The 26,127-nt window shown below is 40.1% G+C and overlaps 1 protein-coding gene across 1 annotated transcript in view; it reads left to right on the top strand.

Annotated features, from left to right (window-relative positions):
• Positions 1 to 25,359, top strand: part of INO80D (INO80 complex subunit D) — a gene marked incomplete at its 3' end in the record, with an annotated part of 31,265 nt that extends 5,906 nt beyond the window's left edge. The window contains exons 3-10 of the mRNA XM_084232030.1: positions 1,268 to 2,013; positions 9,627 to 9,735; positions 12,619 to 12,843; positions 16,280 to 16,389; positions 17,718 to 17,851; positions 21,068 to 21,285; positions 21,981 to 22,138; positions 24,194 to 25,359. Coding sequence (XP_084088156.1) covers positions 1,268 to 2,013; positions 9,627 to 9,735; positions 12,619 to 12,843; positions 16,280 to 16,389; positions 17,718 to 17,851; positions 21,068 to 21,285; positions 21,981 to 22,138; positions 24,194 to 25,359 — 2,866 coding nt within the window. The remainder of the gene's footprint in view (positions 1 to 1,267; positions 2,014 to 9,626; positions 9,736 to 12,618; positions 12,844 to 16,279; positions 16,390 to 17,717; positions 17,852 to 21,067; positions 21,286 to 21,980; positions 22,139 to 24,193) is intronic.
• Between the last annotated feature and the right edge of the window lie 768 nt (positions 25,360 to 26,127).

Raw genomic sequence — 26,127 nt, 5'->3', positions numbered from 1 at the left:
TATAGAGATGTTCTATGTAGTTATAGGTGGCTATTGAGGCTCATTTCGTCTGTATTCGCACTTACTAGTTTTATTGGTTTACTTCCTCCTTCCCTTTTTCTCTCTCTCTCTCCCCCCCCTTACACACACACACACACACACACACAAACACACACACTGTAAACATGTGACTTTTTTTTAAATGTATTTATTTATTTTTTAATAGAGGCATGTTTTTATTTATTTGTTTATTTGTTTGTTTTGTTTATTTGTACATGCACGGGGTACATTCAGAAGCGCGGGAGTGTGAGAGAATTCACAAGAGCGGGGAGCAGAGCAGGCAGAAGGACCGAAGTACACTGCTGAGGGGAGCAGCGGGCGGCAGGAGAGGTCTGCGCGCCATGTGGGACCCTCCTCTGGTGGCCGGGGAGCAGCCGGGGATCGAACTGGCGCTGCAGGGGCTTCGGGCAGCTTCCCAACCCAGCACTCAACCGCTGTGCCACTGGGGAGGCCCATGACTTTTTTTTTTTAAGGGATACAGTCTTTTTTTTTTGTTTTTTTAAAGATTTATTTATTTATTTATACATATACTGGGTATAGTCAGAAGCACGGGAGGGTGAGAGAATTCACCAGAGCCAGAGCGGGGAGCAGAGCAGGCAGACTAAAGAAATACACTGCTGAGGGGAGCAGCGGGCGGCAGGAGAGATCTGCGCGCCATGTGGGACCCTCCTCCTGTGGCCATGGAGCAGCCGGGGATCAAACCAGCGCTGCAGAGGCTGCAGGCAGCTTCACAACCCAGCGCTCAACCGCTGCGCCACCTGGGAGGCCCAACACGTGACATTTTTAAGGGTTATGTCATATGATCTTTGTGAGTCTCCAAATGCATGAACGGCATTCGGACATATATTTTTTTTCTGCATAAGAGAAATTGAAGTGATCTTTCATCTTTTTGGCTCTTTGTTCAGTTACCATGTGTGCTGTGAATAGAGAGTAGCAAAGCCGTGTGAGATGCAGTAGCTGTGTTCTTTTCCAAGGCCACTCTCAAGCTGAATGGCTAGGTTTTGTCTGGCAGCCTCTACGTGTACATTTACTTACTCACTTCAGCAAAAGTACCACAGTCTTTAAGAACTCCTTGAGGTAGCAGAAGTTGCATATATTAAACCCATGGATGTCAAGAATGACTACATGCATTGAACATATTAGGGTTCCTGTTTTAGAATATGTAGCTCTGTATTGTTTTTCATAATATGTATAATGAACATTTTCCCGTGTGTGTCTATTTTTAAAGGTACTGCAACAGCCACCTGCAGGTACTTGGCTTTATCCCGAAAAAAGAGAGGAAGAAAAAGAATGATCCTATAGATGAGGTAAAGGTCAGGCATCAGATGGATACCATGGCCTTTAGCCTGACGGTGCCCACACTGGCCTTGAAGATGCCCAATGGACTGGATGGAATGTCCCTCTCTCCACCTGGGGCAAGGGTCCCTCTCCACTACCTGGAAACTGAGTTGGAAGATCCGTTTGCTTTCAACGAGGAAGACGATGACCTGAAGAAAGGGGCCACCGTGAGGAAGAAGCTGCAGAGCAAGCTGGCCCAGAATCGGCAGCGCCAGAGAGAGACAGAGATTTTAAAAGTTCGACAAGAGCACTTTAGTCCCCCTCCTGCACCTTCACAGCAACAGCCTCCGCAGCCGCACTCCCACCTGTCACCTTTATCCACTTCTTTAAAACCTCCAGCGCCACCGCAGGGTTTAGTCTGCAAGTCACCTCAACCTCAGAACACCAGCCTACCAATGCAGGGAGTGGCCTCCACCACACACACTATAGCACAAGCCAGGCAGGCGTCTCACAGGAGGCCTCTGCCCCTCCTGCCATCCAGTCGGGCACCCGTTGCGGGCCCGCCCAGGACTGACCGGGTCCTTATGAAAGCCACAGCCTTCTCGCCACACTTCTCTTGTATAAGTCGACTGCAGAGACTGGTGAAACTGTGCACCCAAAAGCATCAGTTGGACACTGATCTGTTTCCCCATTTAGGTGAGTTATCCATTCTGCCATATCATGTGTATGTGATTAACAGACCCTGCTGCTTTGTGGGAGGCTTCATTTTCATAACTATCGCACATGTGATAGGGAAGTGCCTCATACAGTGGTCCAGTTAGAGATCTGGACTGAGGCAGAGGCCTTGAAGTAAATATACTGCCGGGGTACTATCACTTTGTGAGCAGATACAGAAATAGCAGTTGGGAATTTAGCATTTCTAGTCCTCGTTTCTATTGGGAGTGTTAATGGCTACATTAACAGCAGTTGTGTTTGTATGCTGTGTGTCTAATAAAGTTCTTTACATGTCTTATCATAGGACTTTGGAATAATGATAGTGGTGTTAATATCTGCCAACAGTTTTTTTTTTAAACTTTTTTTTTTTTTTTTTTTTTTTAGTTCCCAAAGCAATATAAGCAATACCTGTTCACAATATCTGTGGAAAAATACAGATAGAAATGTAATGTAGTCAAATGTCTGTCTTTCCTTTGTTAATTCTAAGTCATCTGTTTTGCTCAAGAAAGTCTCCCTGATCCCAAGTTTATACAAGTATTTTCTATTTTCTTTACTAGTATGATTGTTTTTCATCATTTAAACCTTTAATTCTTTTGGAATTTATTCTTGAATTTGGTGTAAGCTATGGTTTTAATTTCAAGAAAAAGTGTTTGCATGACATATAACCCCAGTAGCAAAATGGGCAAAGGTTGGGGATACTTCAGTCACCACAGCAGGTGTGGAAGTGCAAATAAAATAACAGTGACTTACCACCGATCGGCAAAAGCTATATCAGAGTTGATGAGGATATGGGATCTCATACATTGCTGGTGAGTAATATGGCAGTAGTTGCTAATTAATAGTATATGTATAACTAGCAAACTCACTATCCTATGGATAAAAACATACCAGAATATAAGGATGTTTGTTCAAGGATGTTTATTGCAACATCACTTAAGATTTTAAAAATCTGCAAACAACCTGAACAACCAATAGGAGACCTTGAGTAAATTCTGGCACATACATTTTATGTATGAGGCAGCTATTAAGAAGAATGAATGAAATCAGGTTATCTTTCTACCTGGATGTGCCCATGATATATCAAGTAGAAAAAGTGCAGAGGTATTGTATTGTCCCATTTTTGTAAATACTAGCAAAGTTAATGAGCAAGGGACATTATTATATCTTTGATCAAGAGTATGGCTAGACATTTGCCTATTTCACATAGGAAAAGTATGAATGCATATATACTACCAGGCTGAGGAATTAGATAGTGTGTGATTTTATGGAGATGGGATTAATAACTCCTCATCTGTATCTTTATATTGTTCCACCTGTTACTAAATGTTATTAAACCAGGCATGACTTTTGGTATTTAAAAATAATAAAACTTAAAAAAATAGAAACAAAAATAATAAATTAGAACATCCCAATTCCTATTAATATCCATTTGTTAATCCTTGATATATCTTTAGATATATAAAATTGAATTCCTGCGATAGGTACTGTTTTATAACCATTTTTTTTAAGGTTTTCACAATATATTATCCAATTCATAATTTTCATACCCAGTATGGTTTGTCATAGCTGAATTCTCTAAATTATTTCCAGTTTATATCATGAATTATTAGATATATAGAGCTTTTCTAAAAATGACCCACACATTGTTAATTTTTCTTTTAAATATATTCTTAGAAATAGAATTGTTGGGCCTCCCTGTGGCACAAGGGGTTAAGTCTCAGCACTCTGAAGCTATCTACAGGCACTGTGGCATGAGTTCTATCCCTGGCCAGGGAGCTACCCACATGGAGCAGCAGACCTCTCCTGTCTTGCCCACTGCTCCCCCAGCAGTTATTACAGTCAGTTTCCTGTTTTGCTTCCCTGCTCAGTCTCTGATGAGTCCTTTTACCACCCCCACCACCCCCACCCTGGCACTCTGGCCTGTACCCCTGCTCTTGTACGCATAAATAAATAAAATAAATCTTAAAAAAATAGAATTGCCTATTCTACTTCTAAGAATTTTAATTACAATAAAAATGTAAAAGCCTTTACATTTTTTAAGAATTTTTTTAAAAGATTTATTTATTTATGCATATAGGAACTGGGGTCCAGGCCAGAGGTGTGGGGGTTGTGAGAGGATTCACCAAAGTGGGGAGCAGCACAGGTAGATCTACTGAAATACACTGTTGAGGGGAGGAACAGGTGAGACAGGAGAGGTCTGCTGCACCAAGTGGATTAGCTCTCTGTCGGGGGCTCGAACTCATGCCGCACTGGCTAGTGCTAGCTTGATAGTGCTGAGACTTTAAACCCTATGCCTCCTGGGAAGGCCCTATGTTGTCTTTTTTTTTTTTTTTTTTAAAGATTTCTTTATTTATGCATATAAGAACTGGGGTACAGGCCAAAGGTGTGGGGGGTGAGAGGATTCACCAGAGACAGAGTGGGAAGAGAACAGGCAGATTGATGGAAGTACACTGCTGAGGAGAGCAGCGGGTGAGTCAGGAGAGGTCTGCTGCGCCATGTGTCGGCTCCCTGTGGCTGCTGGATAGCCTCATAGGTTGTGTCTTAACTGCGTGGGCCACCAGGGAGGCCTATTTTGTGTTTTTTAATAGCTGAAGAGCATTCCATTGGATAAGTGCGAGGAATTTTTTTCAAGTAATTTTGGGTATTTTTCTTTGTACATCAAAACCCGTCAAGGGGTAAGTAGTTTTTTAGAGTCTAGTTGTAATGTAAACATTTATAACTTTATGAAGGAACTTTGCATGCAACTATAAGGGACTTTGCATGCAGCTACATTAAAGTTCATTGGGCTGTCTTTTATTGTGAATGGATTTTTCACCTGTGTATGCTGTTGTAACATCATGAGTTGGTCGTTTAGAAAAATACTGGCTTACTGAGATACACAGATGTTCCAAATGTTGATATACTTAATGTTGCAAAATTAAAAAATCTCATACTTTAATATTACCACCAATCTCAGAAAAGCCTATCAACTATTAGTAAGTTGTCATGCTCTCAATGATTGAATCAAGTTCTCCAAAAATCAAAAATTCAGACTTTTAAGTCAAAATATGAATTTTATATTTGGCAACCAATACCGTCCATTGTTTTCCTTGAAAAGTGATAATTACACTATAGGAGAAAATGACTGCCAAATATCCAAGTCTTAATAACCATAGTTGTTTCAGTCATTCTTCAGATAAAAATGGTGCTGAATGAAAAAAGCCATTCAAGTCATAGTGAACACAGTCACACAAGTGCTCTTTGTCAATACAACTATCATAGCTTCTTCATATGCAGCAGAGGTCTTAATGGATACTTCAGGCATCATAAAGACTAATATTCAAGAGTAGAGATTTAATAAAATAAACCATCTTTAATAAATAAGGGCTATATCAAGGATATTTTTACACTAAGGTGCCAACAGTGTTAACCACCATGGTTTGTATACCATCAGTACAAATGTCAGCACAGTGAAAAAGGTAAATCATGTCTTGGTATTTTTTTTTTTAAGATTTATTTAGTTATGCATACAAGAACTGGGGTACAGGCGAGAGGTGTTGGGGGTGAGAGGATTCACCAGAAACAGAGCGGGAAACAGAACAAGCAGACAGATGGAAGTACACTGCTGAGGGGAGCAGCAGGCAAGACAGGAGAGGTCTGCTGCGCCATGTGGGTTGCTCCCTGGCCGGCCAGGGGATCGAACTCGTGCTGCAGTGGCTGCAGACAGCTTTATAGGTTGTGTCCCAACCCCTTGCACCACCAGGGACGCCCCGTCTTGGTATTATTTTGAAGGTAATGTTGACCTAAGGAATTCCCTAGAGGGCCTCAGTTATCCCTGGGAATCTGTGGACCATACTTTGAGTGAGAATTGCTATTTTGAATTAATAATGACGCTTTAAATATTTGTCCATATGCTTTTGGAGCAGTTTTATTCCTCATTATTTATTTTTTTACTTTTTTTTTTAAATTAAAGATTTATTTATTTATTTTTAAATTGTTTATTTATTTATACAAGTACTGGGCACAGTCAGAAGCGCGGGAGGGCGAGAGAATTCACCAGAGCCAGAGTGGAGAAGAGAACAGGCAGAGCGACCAAGTACACTGCTGAGGGGAGCAGCGGGTGGCAGGAGAGGTCTGCGCGGCATGTGGGACCCTCGCCCGGCGGCCGGGGATCGAACCGGAGCTGCAGAGTCTGCGGGCAGCTTCGCAGCCCAGCGCTCAACCGCTGCGCCAGCGGGGAGGCCCTATTTATTTATTTATTTATGCAAGTACTGGGTACAGTCAGAAGCGCAGGAGGGTGAGAGAATTCACCAGAGCCAGAGTGGGGTGCAGAACAGGCAGAAGGACTGAAGTACACTGCTGAGGGGAGCAGCGGGCGCGGCAGGAGAGGTCTGCGCGCCATGTGGGACCCTCGCTGGTGGCCAGGATTGAACCAGCGCTGCAGAAGCTGCGGGCAGCTTCACAGCCCAGCGCTCAACCGCTGCACCACCAGGGGAGGCCCTATCCCTCATTATTTTGCCTTTTAAGTTTTTCTTTCATTTTTCTTGATGTTTTTATCTTCTATTGATTGGTAAGAGCTTTTTATACATATTTTGTGTTTGTTGCCAAGTCTCTCCTCCCATTTGTTATTTGCTTTTGAATATCTAATGATTTTGGAATTTTGAAATTAAATTTTTTATGTATTCTCTCTTTTTTTTTAAAGATTTATTTATTTATGCATACAAGAACTGGGGTCTAGGCCAGAGGTGTGGGGGGTGAGAGGATTCACCTGAGACAGAGTGGGGAGCAGAACAAGCAGATTGACTGAAATACACTGCTGAGGAGAGAAGGGTGAGTCAGGAGAGGTCTGCTGTGCCATGTGGGTAGCTCCCTGGCCTGGATCGAACTCATGCTGCAGTGGCTATGGATAGCTTTATAGGTTGTGTCTTAACTCCTTGCACTACCAGGGAGGCCCTATAGTCTCTCTCTCTTTTTTTTTAGGTTTCTATCTCTTGAGTCAGACTTTCCTCACCCTTGCCCCCCCACTTCATTCTTGGTGTATATAAACATGTATGCCTACATTTTCTTTTCTTTTTTTTATTTTTATTTGTGTAGAAGAACTGGGGTGTAGGCCAGAGGTGCAGGGGGTGAAAGGATTCACTAGAGACAGAGTGGGGAGCAGAACAGGCAGATTTAGTGAAATACACTGCTTGAGGGGAGCAGCAGGAAACAGAGGAAAGGTCTGCTGCATCATGTGGGTTAGCTCCGTGGCCAGGGATCGAACTCAGGCCACAGCGTGATTGCGCTGAGACTTAACTCCTAGACCACCAGGGAGGCCCTAGATTTTCTTTTTAGTTCTTCTATTACTTATATTTTAATCATCTGTTAAGAGAGTCATGAGAGTTTAACTTTTGAGACAGATGTAACTTTTCTGAAAAAGTATTAGTCCACCATTTACCTATATCATCTACTAAATTTTTTAAAAAGATTTATTTATTTATGCATACAAGAGCTAGGGTCAGGCTAGAGGTGTGGGGGGTGAGAGGATTCATCAGAGACAGAGTGGGGAACAGAACAGGCAGATCTACTGAAATACACTGCTGAGGGGAGCAGTGGGCGAGAAGGGAGAGGTCTGCTGCACCATGTGGGTTGCTCCCTGGCTGGCTGGGCATGGAATTCATGCTGCAGAGGCTGCAGATTGCTTCACAGTGTGGTGCTTAACCCCTTGTGCCACCAGGGATGCCCTCATCTACTAAATTTTCACTTAAATTTTTATTTCTGAATACTGGCAACTTTAACTTTTTTAACTGAAATTTTGTATTGCATTGAGGGCTGACTTTTAGTCATTTTGAACAGAATGAAAACTTAAAGAAAGAGTATTATCTTTTCATTTTATTTAAATTCAAATGTATTGGAATGCACATTTCCAAAGAAAAGATTATTTTGGAGAAACTAGTAACTGCAACACACTATTATTACCAAGCACAACCTGCATTCATTTCAGCAAGTACTTAGAGAAAAATGCAGTCTTGTAATTAGCTTTTACAGTCTTGTCTGGGCTGGTTATCTCAGTTAGTTACATTAAAACTAACGATAATGAAGCTAAGATCAAAGGTTTACTTTATTGGACAGTTAATTTCACAACTGGAGAAATACTTCCACTTTAGTTCTTATGACTTAGAGTTCACATTTTCAGAGAAAGTCTAGGTGTCCTGGCAGTGATAAAAGATAACTCATTTTATAATTTTTAATTTTATAATTTTTAAAGATGCCTTAGTTGTGACTATATTTGAAAGGCCTCATCCTTCAATATACTGAAGCTGACATTGTTGTGATTGCTTAATGTGTGGGTTTTTTGCTTATTTGAGAACAGAAAAGGTGGATTTATTAAAATACAGGAAGAGAAGCCCCGGGCAAGAGATCTGCTGCCGACTGCTTGTTTTTCTGTAGATTTTTTTCCAAAAAAATTAGTAATTTTAGTGTAGAAAAAGAAACTTACTTCTTGAGGTGACCTGACATTTTAGAGAGTAACCTTTTTAACTAGATTTGAGGTTTGTTGATGCCAGTGACAGTGTTATTTAATTTTAAGCATTTATAATTTGCATTTCTATTAACCTTTTCTTAATTTCCCTATTTGGCACAAACTCGTTTGAATTATGGGAGAAATATGTGAGGTCATTTTTAGCATAACTGTCTAATGAAGGTAGTCTTGATTTTTGAGGGTCTGATTTTTGAGGAAGACAGAATGTTAGTTATGGAGATAGAAAGTCAAAGTTGTACAGTAAATGAGTGTATTCGAGTTACATAGCCACTCCGTTAAGTTTTAGACTGTGCAATGTCAGTCAGACCTATTCAAGATATAAAACTTTTAAGAAGGTAAAACGTTTATTTTGGGAGGCAACAATTTTCTAGTCATTAACAATTTTAAAATAAGTAAGCATTGTTCATAGTATATGTCTCTATTTTTCCTCTAAACTTGGTTTTCAAAGTGAAGCACATTAAACAATATGGCAGCTATTGTTTAAATGAATGAAAAGAAACCCAAGCCACATAGAAATAGAACCACCTTCCTGTTTCTCTTCCTCTGGGAGCAAGAGCCAGAGGGTACCCTGCCAGTGGACAGAGTCCTGTCTTCTGGAAGTAGCCGAGCACATCTGCCTTTGACCATTTACCCCAGAGCCCTTGGTTGAAGCGTAGAGTGACTCCCTCAGCATGTTTTGGTTTTTGTTTTTGCCTGAACACATGTTCAGCTTCTTCCCCCATCATCTTGAATATGTTTTATATCTGTCTGACATTATTGTAGTGTATGATATTTTGCTATTTGTAAGAAATTACACCTTTTTTCCCCCTAACCTGAACTCTCTCTTTACCCGTGTCACTGTGACTCCATTAGTGAACAACTAATGAAAGAAGTTCATCCTTGGAACATAATCCTTTTGTGATAATGTCATTTTTTAAACCTGAGTGTATATCATATGTTCATTATTAATATCTGTAAGAACATGAAGAGACTCATCAGCATTTCGTTACACTATGATAGTATTTGCCTTATTTGTGCTGTGTATTTTGTACCTTTTAATCTAAATTTAAATAAGAGCAAATTTCCCTGACTTGCAACATCCTCCCATCTGCCCCAGGGCTGGACTGGTCTGAAGAGAGTGGGGAGGAGCCGGAGGACTCAGAGCAGGCCTCTCCATACCAGGTTGCATGGTCCATCCGAGAAGCCCTCAGATACGAAAGACACATGTGAGTCTCTTTTTGCTTTACTCTTAAATTGCTATTGTGGTAGGTTGATTTTTCTCTGTATATACTATTTTTTTTTTTAAACTGGATCTAGTTTTATTGTAATAGTAGTAACCTAGGTACCTGGGAGAAAAATATTCCATTATTTGAAGAAAGCTACTCTTAACTGTTTTTGGTGAATCTATTTCTGTGCCTGTTTCACTTATCATTGAAGGAACCAATTAAGTTGAATTTAGAATTGATGCATCCATTTACACTGTGGTCCCTGCCTACCAGATCTCTATAGTACTGGAAAATACTATACTTTTTTTTTCTCTCTGAAGTTCCATTTTATATGTCATTCAAGACTTATCATCGGTATATTCTTTCAGATAGACATATAAATGAGCTTAAGCTTTCTTAGGTACATATACGATCAAGCATGTTTTCTGAGTGTAATACATCAACTTAACTTGGGATATTTCGGGTTAATTTTTCAAATACTCAGCACAGTGCCTGGTACCTGAGAAATGATTAAAAAGTGGTAGTTATGATTTCTATTTTAATTTTCAGGGTGATCTAAACATCAGTATTGGGAGTACTGCTATTTGCTATTGATGAGGAGCAATGTATATTCCATTTTTGCTTCTGTTCTCACAGTTTCTTGAACATACGGAACATAGTTATAGTAACTGGTTGTTGATATCTGGTTTACTAATTTTATCATCTGTATTGTTTGGGGTTCTCTTTCTGTTGATTGATTTTTCTCTTCTTTATGGGTTCTATTTTCCTGTTTCTTTGAATGCCTGATTACTTTTAATGTCGGACATTTTTATTTATTTGATTTTTGGTTATTTTTGTCTTAAATATTTTAAGATAAATATTAAAATAGTTAAGTAATTATAATACTTAATATTTAAATATTATTGAGTTTTGTTTGGAGATGTAATTATGTTATTTAGAAACGACTTTCAAGTCTTGCTTTTTAAGCTTTGCTAAATGGGACCACAACATACTTGGGTTAGCACTAATTTTATCCCAGTCTTGAGGCAATACACTTCTCCAGAGCCCTGAGTATTACAGGTTTTTCCACTCTGGATGGTGAGAACACAAACTAGCCCTGGCCCTGGGTGAGCTCCAAGGATGTGTTTGTCCTATCCTTTTCATGTAGTTTTTCTGGGTATTCTCACCCCACATAAGGATCAATTCTCAGGTAAAGACTCAGAGGATCCTTCTGCAGATCTTTAAAATTCTCTCTGAGCTCCTCTCCTCAGTATTCTGTCCTGCTTAATTCTGGCACTTCTTGGTTAATTAGATATGGAAGGACACACAAAATAAATGCATTGTATCTGAAATTTAATTATAAGATGTGGGCTAGAAAACAGATTTGTGTCTTTATTATGTCAGTCAATGTTAAAGTTTTGGAAATGAATAAGTATTCCCAGAAATGGAGTGAGGACTAAGACAAGAGGAAAGAAGAAAAATGAAGACTTGCTGTTGTACTTCAGGGAACAATTCACAGTAAATATACCTGAGAATCTGAAATTTTAAAAGCTTCTAGATTTTTCTAATTTGTGCTTAGATATTTGAATCATTGTTCTCTTTACCACAGTGTTAGTTACTGATTCTGTCCTTTTGAATTGTTTAAATTTCAGGATATGTATGTCTTGTCTGAATTGCATTGCAAATTCCAGGAAATGTTTGTTTCTCTTCGGCAGTACTCAGCAAAATTGACATTCAGTAAATTTTGAATGTTGAATAAGCAAAAAGACTGAAGTAAAGATCCTTCTGTTGGTATATCTGTAATAGCCTATATACTGAAGAAAACACATTACTTAGGACAGATAATAAACAGAAGTTTACAGAATCACCTGTGAAGGGCTATTGTGATGGGGGAAAAAAAGTAATATCATTTAAGAAGAGAAAGAGAAACCAAGCAATGATGTACAGAAGATTAGCAAGATAATATGGTCTGTGGTATCACACTTATGTTATTTATTTGTGTTATGATGGAAGAGAAAGAAGGTAAAATGACACAGGTCAGTTTTCAAGTCTATTATGCATTATTCCTAACAGAAAGGTGAGATCACACTTGCTTGATACAAAAGTGACCTCTCTAACCTCCCGAGGTACAGATTCCAAACATCTAACAGAGCCATGTCAGTTAATATTAGCATAATGACAAGAGCCTCAGTATAATCCCTGGTATATGAAATTCTGTTTAGTGTCTATATAGATAAAGTACCATGGCATGATTGTGATCCCTACCACCAAAACTCCTTAAGAGCTTAGCAAGAAAAGGCTGTATTTTTTTTTACATTTTTTATTCTATATATATTCTATACATATTTCTCATCATTCTTCCTTTTTGTACAGTGTATGTTTTCTCCTGTCAGATGTAGTCCCTGTAAAATTCCTACCACCAGTTCACCCATGGACCATCACCATAGTCCCTTGTGCTCAGAAAAAGCTGGTTTGAAACAACTAGTACATCTAATAGGCAACTCTTTGATAATGCACTGTTAGTATTCACTGCTCTACTTCTGGTCTGACCTAGCTTATAAAAATTGTGATCAGTGTTTCCTCATAACTGCCATGTCATTTACTCAGATATTTTAGTAAGTAAAGAAATTATTTTCTTCCCAAGAACCCCTGATCACTTAAAATCTAGAAGACATGGCTGTATTGTATCTAATTGTGACATGCCCAGAGGTTAAACTTCTTAAAGCTGTTGAAATTTCTGTGCTGCATTATTGTTGAAACAGTGTGTTTATTTTCAGCTCTACTGGAATTTTCTTCCTTTCATTTTGTTAATTATACACTCACATGCCACAAGTTCTAACCCTGTGCATTCAGCCACCTTGAGCCTGTCTGTAATCAGTCTTATTTCTCTCCCTGTTTCTCCAGGTCAGACGATGATGATACAGAGAGTAGGAGCTCCAGGGTGACCCAACTTTGCACTTACTTTCAGCAGAAATATAAGCACCTCTGCCGCCTGGAGCGGGCAGAGTCCCGCCAGAAGAAGTGCCGGCATGCGTTTAGGAAGGCTCTGCTGCAGGCGGCCAGCAGGGAGCCAGAATGTGCTGGTCAGTTGATACAGGAGCTGCAGAGAGCTGCATGCAGTCGAACCAGGTAGAGTCCCAAGTTCCTGTTTCTCAGGAACTTGTCTCAGTCTGTTTTCTGTAGTTTTTTTTTTTTTTTAAGATTTTATTTTATTTATACAAGAGCTGGGGTACAGGCCAGAGGTGCAGGAGGGCGAGAGGATTCACCAGAGACAGACTGGGGAGCGAAACAGGCAGACAGACCAAAAGCACTGCAGAGGGGAGCAGCGGGCAAGACCGGAGAGGTCTGCCGCACCAAGTGGGTATCTCCCTGGCCGGCTGGGATCGAACCCGCGCTGCAGAGGCTGCAGACAGCGTTACAGCTCTGCGCTCAACCTGCTGTGCCAGCAAGGAAGGCACTGTTTTATGTAGTTTTTAAGAGGCTGGTTGAGACACAATGGGTTAAGGACATGTAAGCCTGAAATATTTAAGCATTATATTTTGTTTTTGTAGCTCAGATAGAGTTCTACAAAGGTGGCAAAATAATGCCACCATGAACTGACAGTAAAGTTGAAACACTACTATAGTTTTGCTGGAGTTTGATTAAAATTTATTCAAATAAGATTTGAGAATGTTACCTGACTTTGTTTCTTTTTTTGAAGATCTATTTATGCACACAAGAACTGGGGTACAGGCCAGGGGTTGGGGATGAGAGGATTCACCAGAGACAGAGTAGGGAACAGAACAGGCAGATTGACTGAAATACACTGCTGAGGGGAGCAGCGGGCGAGACAGGAGAGGTCTGCTGAGCCATGTGGGTCACCTCCCTGTCTGGGGATTGAACTCAGTAGCTGCAAATAGCTTCATAGTGCTGATATCAGCTTAATCCCTTGCGCCACCAGGGAGGACCCTGTTATCGGACTTTAAAATAAATACAGTGCTTAGAAATTTTCGTGTTATGTAAGTATTTTAAAATAGTTTTTTAACTACAGAAGTGGTATTTTATATTTTTTACTTATATTTAAAATTTTTCTTTCCAATGTATTTTCTTTTAATAGTTACATTATTCCACATATTTTGTATTCAGAATATTGTGTTGAATTTCTTTTGGGGGAAAAATCCCTTTATAATGCAAATGCTAGCTAATTGAACAAAATTTTGAAAAATAAAGCCAAAAGAAGGTGAATAGCTCCATAATATCACTGTTCACAAAACAGAATAAGCACTGTGAACGTTTGGGTTCTAGTCTCTTTGTGAATGTGTATATGCACATGCACCTCCATGTAGTGTGTGTCTGTGTATGGATGAAATCCCCGGTGAATTATGTGTTCGTATTGAAAAGCACAATTGAAGGCCTCCCTGGTGGCACAGTGGGGTTAAGCGTCAGCACTATGAAGCAATCTGCAGCTACTGCAGCATGAGTTCGATCCCCAGCCAGAGAGGTGACCTACATGGCACAGCAGACCTCTCCTGTCTAGCCCGCTGCTCCCATCAGCAGTGTATTTCTGTAGATCTGCCTGTTCTGTTCCCTACGCAGTTGCTGGTGAATCCTCTCCCCCTCCCCCCCCACATCTCTGGCCTACTCCCCAGCTCTGGTATGCATAAATAAATCTTAAAAAAAAAAACAAAAAACAATGGTTGCTTTTGAAATCCAGGATAAAGAAAATGAGGGATTGTGTTGCACACTGGACCTGGTAGATGACTGAACAAAACGTGAAATTTTTCCATAAAAGTTATCCATTTAATATAGAGAGCTCTGGTCTCTCTATTAATCAAGAGAATTTGGGCTTAACTGCCAGCATCGTAAAGCTTTATTTATTTGAAATTGTATATCCTTTTTATGGGCTAAACTGAATGACCCACTTCCCCATTCTCGTGATCCCAACAGATATTGCAGAACTCTTAAATAACTCCTGGTTTTCTATTTGCATTAGCTATTTATTGAAAGCAATAATTATAATAAAAATATTCTTTTGTTTAAATTGTATGTAAATTCATGTCATTTAGATGCTACATGACCCTCTCTGATTAATGTAAATCGTTGCATTGGATTTTTAAAAAGATCTTGAAGCAAACAACTTTCAAGATTTTTTTTTAGTTTTGATACCTGACTTGTGATTTGGACTGTTAAGTAGATTCTTTTTACGTAGTCAGGCATATGTAAAGGCCTAATAATTTGTGATTATTATAGAATCGCACATATAGCTGAGTCTTTCAATGTGGAGGGAGTGGGAACCAGCTTGTCAGACAGGGACAGAAAAGAGATTCTTTACTGCTTTACTACCTAGTTCATTATTCTTTGACTTTTTTTTTTTTTTTTTGAACCAAGGGGGATATGTTGCCTCTTTGTAAAATTTAAAAATAAAGTTAAAAGATTTAAATAGTTAAGGTAAAAAGTAGAGGTTGATTTAATGAAAGATGACATTGCACATATCAAGTTTTAAAAATTTGCCTAAAGTGAGTGCATTTTGGAAAATGAGAGCAAATCACTCATTTCTGCATCTCACTATCTACTTCCTCATGTTATTAGGTCAAGTCTTTTAGTGCCTAGCTGTCAGCTAAACGTACTCTTATTTCCACTTTATGGGTGAGGAAGTAGAGGTTTCAGCAAGGCTGAGTAACTTGCCCAAAGTCACACAGCTGGTACTAGGCAGAGCTAAGATTTGGAACCAGGTCTGTCAGATCTAGTCTTTATCACTTCTCTCTATTGTATCTTTGTGAAATAAAAGGAACCAGAATGTCACTTAAAAATAAAACAACCACAGGGCCTCATTGGTGGCCTAAGGGTTAAGTTTCAGTGCTATCATTAAGTCGGCCTGAGTAAAAATGTCCCTAATTCAATCCCCAACCAGGAAGCTGGCCCACATGTGGCACAGCAGACCTCTTCTCTCTTACTTGTACTCCCCTGAGCAGTATGTTGCAGTAAATCTGCTTGCTCTGCTCCCCATTCTGTCTCTCGTGAATCCTTTTACCACTAACCCCCACCCACACACACCTCTGGTCTACTCCCCAGTTCTTTTATGCAAAAATAAATAAATAAAAATCTTTAAACAACAAACAACCACATAGACTTAGTCAAGTTCTTTACAATGTAATTTGTTTGTTTTGTCAATAGATTGGGGGGAAAACTTGATTTGGTCATTGTAACTCACTGCATTTTTTTTAAAAGATTTATTTATTTATGCATACAAGAACTGGGGTACAGGCCAGAGGTGTGAGGGGTGAGAGGATTCACCAGAGACAGAGTGGGGAGCAGAACAGGAAGATTGGCTGAAATACACTACTGAAGGGAGCAGTAGGCAAGACAGGAGAGGTCTGCTGCGCCATGTGGGTTGCTCCCTGGCTGGGGATTGAACTTGTGCTGCAGTGGCTGCGGATAGCTTCATAGGGAGGCCCCGTAACTCACTGCATTTTAATTAATGAATGTAGGTAGGTAAAATGTTGGTGTTGCACTGTGGTAACATAATGTTGAAAAACTGCCCCGAATTCTTGAAACATTTTTTAATTAATTTTTTTTCTTGTCTTAGCATAAGTCGGACCAAGTTGAGGGAGGTGGAACCAGCAGCGTGCAGTGGAACTGTGAAGGGTGAACAGTGCACTAACAAAGCCCTTCCATTCACCAGGCATTGCTTCCAGCGTATCCTCTTAACTAAATCGAGTGTTCATTAGAAAGTGTGGATTCATTTATGGCTGTATATTTCTTTTTTCATTTCTTTTTTTTTTTTTTTTTAAGATTTATCTATTTATTTATTTATTTAATTTATACAAGCACTGGGTACAGTCAGAAGCGCGGGAGGGTGAGAGAATTCACCAGAGCCAGAGCGGGGAGCAGAGCAGGCAGAAGGACCGAAGTACACTGCTGAGGGGAGCAGCGGGCGGCAGGAGAGGTCTGCGCGCCATGTGGGACCCTCCTCCGGTGGCCGGGTTGCAGCTGGGCATCGAACCAGCGCTGCAGAGGCTGCGGGCAGCTTCGCAACCCAGCGCTCAACCGCTGCGCCACTGGGGAGGCCCTTGTGTATTTCTTTTTTCTTTTGTTTTTCTTTAGAACTGGGAAAAGTTTATTATAGGTGACTCTATGGGAGGCAAAAACAGAGGGGTCTTTATTTCATTCTTAAACCAAGTGAATGACTTTTGAAGCTACAACTATTTAATGTTTAAAATCATTATTATGTAACTATTGGTGGAAAAATCAAAAACTATTTTTATGCTTCCAAGAAAGCTATACTGTTGTACAGCAGCAATAACTTACTCTTCTTTACTATCTGATTACTGCCCTTCTCTGTTTTTGTGCATTTTCACAACTTTTTTAGATAGTCTTAACTATAAAAGCAAAAAAGGAAAAACAGGAAGATACTTCCTTGTTAGACATACAGTAAATCTTGTGAAAATGTAGTTAGTCGATAAAAGTACAGATGCTTAAATATGTTGATCATGTAAAGCTGATGTTCCAATTTTAATAGTAAGGTTTTGATTTTAAAATAATTTTTCATAAGTTGAAGGTTTCAGTTTGGTATTGGAAACGTGATACGAAAAATCCAAACTTGGCCGAATGATATTTTTATAATTATGTCTCTAAATTTTTTCTTCTTGATGAGTATCATATGCAGGAGTTTTCCTTAATAGAAGTTGGCTATTTAACCATTAATAGTGGAACTTTTAATAGTCATTGTGTAAAAAGGAAATGACCCTTCTTCAAATCACAGCAATCAGTAAGGCCATAAAGGAGGCTTATGTTCACAGCCCAATAGCAAAATTGACTCCTTTAGATAGATATTCTGATAAATTGGGTTGATAAATTCAATTATTATAATTTTCCCATATTAATAGTTGGCTTGATACGTTATCCTTTATACATAATAAAATGTATACTTATCAAATAAAGTAAGGGAAAGAGTAAATTTTATGTAGAAATTGGAACATTATATAGAGGTTCAGCGATTTTATTCCTAACTTAAAAAAACCCAGATATCCTCTTGAACCGCTCTCAGCAGCTCTTCTCAAGTTGCACGGCCAAGTTTGCAGATGGACAGCAATGCTCTGTGCCCGTATTTGACATTACACACCAGACACCTCTGTGTGAAGAACATGCCAAAAAAATGGTGAGTTCAGATTTGATTTTATAGAACAGAGACTTTCAGATGCTGATAGTTATGGACAGCAGGAAGTATCTTGTGACTTTCAGTACCAACTACATGTATATACAAATCACTGTAACAACTTTTGTGAAGTAATACTTTCAGTGCCTGATATTTTCTACTTTGTTCTATTACTGTTAGAAAACAGTAGTCCAAAAAAGTGCTAGTTTTGATGCATTTGAGTTAATTTCATACCACTATTTAAAAAAAGTAAACAGTGTTTCAGAAGTTATTTAGTAGGTACTCAAACAAGGTCATTGTGTTTACCATAGTCTATACGTCTAAAGATGCATTTTCTTATACTTAGCAGGCTTCCCACACTTTCATTGCCCATTTCTCCCATTTTTTTTCTATACAATTCTGTAAATATTGAATATAATTTCAGTCAAAAGCCAAACCTTTACATAATCCTATTGAACTTAACTAATTATTGTTCTAGTTAATGCTAGTATCATGAGCCCTAATTCATTCAGAAAAATTTGGAGGCTAAGTCTGAATTAATGAGCTGAATTAAATAATTATATAATCATTTATTTTAGTTTTAAAATGGTTTTTATTGAAGTAGCATTGTTTTATAGCACACAAAGTTCACATATACAGCAGCATAATTTGACATCTGTATATATTACATTGTAATCACCACCAAAAGTCTAGTTTCCATTCTCCTATTTGTTCAATTTACCCACCCTTCTCTAGCCACCCTTGTGTTCCTACAGTCTGAATTTTGTTCTATTTCTTTATCTCCCACAAATAAGTGAAATCATATGGTATTTGTCCTTTTCATCGGACTTATTTCCTTTAGAAGTGGAATAGCTGGGTCATCTGGTGTTTCTGTTCTTAATTTTTTTAATAATCTCCATACTGTTTTCCATTGTGACTGCACCGCTTATGTCCCCACCAACGGTGCAGGAAGGTTCCCTTTTCTCCACATGCTCACTAATGCTGTTGTTTCTGGTCTTACTGACATTGGCCGTTCTCATAGATGAGAGGGAGAGCTTGTTGATTTGCATGTCCCTAATAATAAGAGATAGTGATCATCTTTTTATGTGCCTGTCAGCCATTTATATGTCTGGAAATCATTTAAACTAAAAGCATTTTTATTGTTTTCACACATCAGAAACTTGCTGAATTCTTCTGCTATTTGAAGGTATTATGCCAGGTACCTTCTATACCAAAAAAAGTAAACCAACTCTTGCTTCTGTGAGTATGTGACAGTTTTCAGAGGTATAGGGTATCTAAATAGCCAGTGGCCCAGAATTTAATAGTCTAAGGTTGTGATCCTGACATTGACACTTGGTAAATGTTTGCTAGAATCTAATGATTCATTCTTTCTGGACCATAGTTTTCATTTATGTTGTTCAGTAACTTCTACGCTAAATCTGTTTTGTTTTTTAGATTTCTTTTATGAACCATACAATTTAAAATGTATTTAGTTATGAGCTATTCCTGAATTCATTAAATCAAAGATAATATCAATTGTAAAAACCACTGTTGTTTTATATGCCACCAAGACAAAAAAATTCTCCAAGATGCTTTCTTATCACTTAAATTTTTGTTTTTAACTTACCAGATACCTTCTTTAAACTTTGACACTGATTTTCAACTCCTGGTTCAGTTGTATTACTTGACTTGTGAAAGGCAGTATTTTCTAATTTACTTTAGCTGTCACACAGCTTTGTGGTTATTTTCCTTTCTCACTTGATTGTTGCTTTGTGATTGGAAAAAAAAGAAATTGTGGTCTGTCTTCAATAATGAATATTTGCTTCACGAGCAACGTGCCTTTCTGCATACACATCACCTTTCCTTCCACATGTGATATCAGTAATGCACATACCTTTACTTCAAACAATGCCAGTACAAAAAGCTGTGACCAGCTTTAAGCATGTGTAGACAGTGCCAACTATAATAACTAGCACCTGGCCAGTAGCAGTTGTAAAATACCATTATTGCAAAATCCTCCTTAATTGCAGATATTAAAATGTGCATCTTTGAATTGATGAAATATGGCATTCAGATTTAAGGTTCCTAGCTGAAGAAAGCTAGTTATCTTGTCAATTTCTTATTTTTCTTTACTGGTTTATCTTTAATTGCAGCAATTTTATAAGGCTGTATCCCACTGCTTCTCTCTTTACCTTGTCTCCTGGCCCTTAAATTACTTGAAAGACTTTTATTGTGTCATAATTTTCAAGTCTACATCTTCATCGCTCTCTTTATTCCTGTGTACTAGTACAGTTTTCTCCCTCCCTAAACATCTTCATACCTCAAACTGTATGTGAGCCAAACTAATTCTTTAAGTTTTCTTCTGAATCTGTTTATTCTGCTCTGTTCTTTATTCCAACTAATAGTTTCATCATCCATTAATCACTCAAATTGAGTAATCGAAGGGACAATTAGTTCTACATCCCCTTCATCTTTACCACATTCCAGGATCTGTTCTTGAGAATTCTATCTCAGCAACTTCTTTCCCCCTCTCTTTACTTTTAGCTGTTTATCTTGGATCATCTGTTCAAAGAGCCCCCTAATTAGAATTATTACCTCCATCCGTTTACTGCTTCTGTGCATCTCTTTACATTGCTACCAATTAGTCAATCTTTCATGTTACTTCTCTCATCAAAAGTCACCCCCCCATTACTTGTAAAATAAAGTTTAGAATGAGATATTGTAAGCTATACGTGAGCTAGTCCCGAATTTCTTCACAATTTACTTTTATATTTCATCACATGTAAACCCTCAGCACTAGTCATATCCAACTATTTGCTCTTAGTTTTGTTTGTGCCACTTTCTTTAACACAGAATAATTTTCCCCCTATCCCAACCAATAAAAGTCCTACTTATCTTTTAACACCTCAAACACTTATCTTTTAACACCTAAAGGTAATTGATTTCCCTTTTGTGTGCTCATAGATGTTTGTGTTATTATCACCCAATTTTCTCTATGCTTTATGTATACTTGTATCCGTTTTTTTCCCATAGGAGAATTAAGTTGAGCACAAATTTTCTTCATTTTCTTACAGTAGCTACCGAATTGTTTTTGAATGTGGGATGAGCTATTTGCATGTATTGAACTGGTTTGAGTCGAATTTTAAAATTTATTTTTTATTCATTTGATTATTGTTAGATAGCTGTTAGGTTTTTTTACAAATAATCCCAGGCTAAAATACACATTTATTCAATCCAAAGGATAATTTCTTGAGAGGCGATAGCTCCCGTAAGGTTCAGCACCAGCAGCAGAGGAAACCCAGGAAAAAAACCAAGCCTCCTGCACTTACCAAAAAACACAAGAAGAAAAGAAGGCGTGGACCTCGTCGACCCCAAAAACCCATTCCCCCTGCAGTCCCCCAAGGGAACCTCAGCATGCCCACCAGCGTCTCACTGCCAGTGGAGGCCTCTCAGATCCGGTCAGTAACGGAGCCCAAATTTATGTTTCCTTCACATGTTCTGATTGTTCCAGAACATTTAGTTATGTTGACTTGTCTAGTATAAAGAGCTAACTACAGCAGCCATTCAGTATATTGACCTAGACAGTTTAGTTTTCAGTGCAGACTTTACCAAATATCTGCTGAGGTTAGTTCTTGATGATACCAAAGAGAGCAGATGTTGAAATTGAGAATTTTATTGTATATGTTCAGTTTTTTTTCTATTTTAATAGATATTCCATATTTCATAAGAAATCTGATGCATTATTAATTTTGGCCAGGGCAAGCATTTTGACCAAATGAATGTGGTTTCTGTTATAGCTAGAAATTAACTGTTTATCTCATTTAAATATGTACATATATGTGTATGTATTACCAAAGTCTTCTAAAAAGCATTAAGACACTCTTGATATCCCAGATTGTAATTCATTCTACTAACTCAAAGTAAAAATGCTATCTTGAAACAGTTATCTTCTCTTAATGTGTGGGTAAAGGTTGCAGCTATATGTGACTATACACAGTGCAGGCTATTCTTTTGCTTTCAGATTTCCTTATCTTAAGGTGGAAAGGAGACACTGGTTAGGGTTTCTCATTTTCATGTTGGACGCGCTTGTCTCGGTGACGTGAGTGTCGAGGTGAAAGGGTAGTGGTGGGGCCAACCATGTCCTGTCCCCCAGGAGCCCGTCCACGCCAGAGCTGAGTGCTGATGAGTTGCCGGATGACATTGCCAATGAGATCTCTGACATTCCACACGACTTGGAATTGAACCAGGAAGACTTCTCAGATGTCCTGCCACGGCTACCTGATGACTTACAGGATTTTGATTTTTTTGAAGGTATGGTCAACGTTTTGATTCAAGAAGACTGGTTTTAAAAATGAGTCTGTAAGAGGGAAATAGTATGTTTTGAGATGTTTGAAGCATTCCTCCACATACATAAGACCTTTCACTGTGATTATGAAAATATAACATTGCTAAAAGTATTTCACCCCTTTTCGACGTGAGGAATGTGCATTGTGTCTAACCATCTGACAAGCTTAGTAGAGTGATAGTCTGACAGCTAGGTTTATAACTTTGTTTCTTAAGAATGAGTGGTTTCAGAGCCTCTTTGGTGGTGCAGGGTTTAAAGTCTCAGCGCTATCAGGCTATTGCCAGCCACTGCAGCATGAGTTCCATCCCTGACCAGGGAGCTAACCCAGGGAGCAGCAGACCTCTGCTGTTGCATATTTTGGTAGATCTGCCTGTTCTGCTCCCCACTTTGTCTCTGGTGAATCCTCTCATTCCCCACACCTCTGGCCTAAACCTCAGTTCTTGTGTGCATCAATAAATAAAATAAATCTTTAAAAAAAAAGAATGAGTGATTTTACATTATTTATTTATTTATTTATTTTTTTATAGAGGCATGCTTTATTTGTTTGCTGGTTTGTTTGTTTGTTTTGCCCATACATGCACTGGGTACAGTCAGAAGCGCGGGAGGGCGAGAGAATTCACCAGAGCCAGAGCGGGGAGCAGAGCAGGCAGAAGGACCGAAGCACACCGCTGAGGGGAGCAGCGGGCGGCAGGAGAGGTCTGCGCGCCATGTGGGACCCTCCTCCCATGGCCGGGGAGCAGCCGGGGATCGAACCGGCGCCGCAGAGGCCGCGGGCATCCTCGCAACCCAGCGCTCAACCGCTGCGCCACCGGGGAGGCCCCGATTTTACATTATTTTTGAACAAAGATATTTTTTTTTTTTAATTTTTTTATTAGAGGCATGCTTTATTTATTTTATTTGTTTGTTTGTTTTGTTTATACATGCACTGAGTACAGTCAGAAGCGCGGGAGGGTGAGAGAATTCACCAGAGCCAGAGCGGGGAGCAGAGCAGGCAGAAGGACCGAAGTACACTGCTGAGGGGAGCAGCGGGCGGCAGGAGAGGTCTGCGCGCCATGTGGGACCCTCCTCCGGTGGCCGGGGAGCAGCCGGGGATCGAACCGGTGCTGCAGAGGCTGCGCGCAGCTTCGTAACCCAGCACTCAACCGCTGCGCCACCGGGGAGGCCCTGAACAAAGATATTTTTAAACTTGAAGTTTACTGAAGTTTTTTAGAATTTGTCCCAATTTCAATACCCCACCCCCTACTTCAGTTGATGTACACTTTTCCCAACTAAAGTTTGCTTAATCCCACCAATTGCTTCTTGCTTTCAGTGGAAATATTTCATATCTTTAAAATGTTTATTTCACTATTCAAAATTGGGTATTTTTGTAGTGGTTAGTCAAGTTGTTGACAATAGATTTTTTTAGTTTGGAAATGGCATTGTAGGCCCATGGACTTCTGGTTTTATGCAAATTAGTTAGAAATGGGAAAGAATGTGAGAGAAGAATTAGAGAATAACTCAAAGCAATTTCAAAAATAACCCATGAAATGTGTTGTTTCATGTTGTGCTGAAACAAAACACGTGTATGAAAGTCTGTATGCTAGTTTTCCACAGCTTCCCCTCCAACTGGAAGAGTCTAAGGTTAGAAGAACCAAGGTGGGCCCTACAGTCTTCTGTCTCAACTCTGAACTGATATGATAGGTTTTCTCTCAGTGACTTGAACAAAACTTGAGGCAAAAAACTTATGTATAACCAAATAGTCACTGTGAGTCTTAAATTGGTAATCCTGAGACTCCCTAGGAATTTAACATTAAGATAAGGTGGGTTTTGAAAACACTGTAACTAAACTGAAGAGATGATACATGGCCTGGGACAGCTGATCCTTTCAGGACTGTCCTGCAAATTAATATCCCTCTTTTTCCTTCCAATACAATCCTTGGAAACTTCTCTTTCAATAGAGCATTGTTAATCATTCAAAGGGGCCTTGTTCCTGGCTTAAGGTGGGTAACACTGTTGATTCTTGGTGAATTTTGTTTCCTCAGGAAAGAACGGAGACCTCATCCCAACTACCGAAGAGGCCGAGGAACTTGAACGGGCCTTGCAGGCTGTAACCTCTCTCGAGTGCCTGAGTACCATTGGGGTACTTACCCAGTCGGATGGAGTGCCAGTCCAGGAGTTGTCAGACAGAGGAATAGGGGTGTTCTCTGCAGGAACCGGAGCTTCAGGAATTCAGTCCTTGAGCCGAGAAGTCAACACGGACCTCGGGGAGCTGTTGAATGGGCGTATAGTACATGATAATTTTTCTAGTCTAGAGCTGGATGAGAATCTGCTCCGTTCTGCTACCTTGTCCAACCCACCTACACCCCTGGCAGGGCAGATCCAGGGGCAGTTCTCTGCCCCAGCCAACGTTGGCCTTACTTCTGCCACTCTGATCAGCCAGAGTGCACTTGGGGAGAGAGCCTTCCCAGGACAGTTTCATGGACTTCATGATGGCAGCCATGCCTCCCAGAGGCCACATCCTGCCCAGCTGCTGAGCAAGGCAGATGACCTAATCACCTCACGACAGCAATACAGCAGTGATCACTCACACTCCTCGCCCCATGGAAGCCATTATGATAGTGAGCACGTGCCGTCTCCCTATAGTGACCATATCACGTCTCCCCACACAACATCTTACTCTGGTGATAATATGGCAGCTACCTTTTCAGCAGAGATGCCCATCATGGCGCAGCACTTGCTCCCCACCCAACTTGAGGTGCCACTTGGAGGAGTCGTAAACCCCAGAACTCACTGGGGTAATCTCCCTGTCAACCTTGGAGATCCCTCTCCATTTAGCAACCTTCTCGGCGCAGATGGACATCTTCTTTCCACTTCCCTGTCCACGCCACCCACCACTTCGAACTCAGAGACCACACAGCCTGCCTTCGCCACCGTGACCCCCAGCAGCTCCAGTGTGCTTCCGGGGTTACCGCAGACCAGCTTCAGTGGCATGGGGCCTTCTGCTGAACTTATGGCCTCCACCTCTCCCAAGCAGCAACTCCCTCAGTTCAGCGCAGCCTTCGGCCACCAGCTGAGTTCTCACAGTGGCATTCCCAAGGACCTGCAGCCCAGCCACAGCTCTATAGCCCCTCCTACAGGCTTCACAGTAACAGGTGCCACAGCTACAAGTACCAATAATGCATCCTCTCCCTTCACCTCCCCTAACTGAGCGTGTCTGTGTTTGCAGGCAGGTGGGGAACTTGGTGTTTTCTATCTTTGTTTCCTCTTTATCACCCCTTCCCCTTTTCCTAAAGAAGATTTTAAAAATAACAGATGGGGACACAAGGGGAACTCCCTTTTCCAGTTAAAACAAGTTACCCGCAGTGGACCTCGCTTCAGTGTTCACATGTGCTCCTGCGCACTGGTGCTCATTCCCTCCTGGCAGGTTCACTGCACCCCAGTGGTTTCCTTAGTGGTTCAGCACAGTGACTGGATAGAATTGATTTTTAGCAGCAAGTCCTAGAAGTGGAAGATACCTCAGATTACCAGTGCCCTTTACTATTTCCTAGTATTCAGATAACGCTTTCCATTATATTGCCAGATCTTTATAGGTGGTTCTAGATAGAAAGTTCCTATTAACTGAGTTCCTGTGTAAGAGGTAGCAATTGGTGTGCAGGGGCAGATCGCGGCTCTGACTGCACCAACCGCTAAACGCCACATGAGGCCAGGATTCCATTCCCACTTATGATCATGTTTCATTAAAAAAAAAGAAAGTTGGTCTCTTGACCGCCAGTGTGTATGTGTACACCCCGTGTGTGTTCTTGTGCAGGCCAGGGAATGGCTGTCCCGTTGGTGTCTTTTTTTCCTAATGAGTATGGTTCTTATCTCTCCTTACCCACATCTCACAACCCTGATAAGGTTGGTCATTTCCCACTGAGTTCACCAAGTTTCCTGAACAGAGAGGGTGGTGGATTAGAGGTGAGAATAGCACAACCCT

The sequence above is a fragment of the Talpa europaea genome (genome assembly GCF_964194135.1).
Source record: "Talpa europaea genome assembly, chromosome: 1".
Classification (NCBI taxonomy): Eukaryota; Metazoa; Chordata; class Mammalia; order Eulipotyphla; family Talpidae; genus Talpa; species Talpa europaea.
This window is presented reverse-complemented; position numbering and strand designations above follow the sequence as displayed.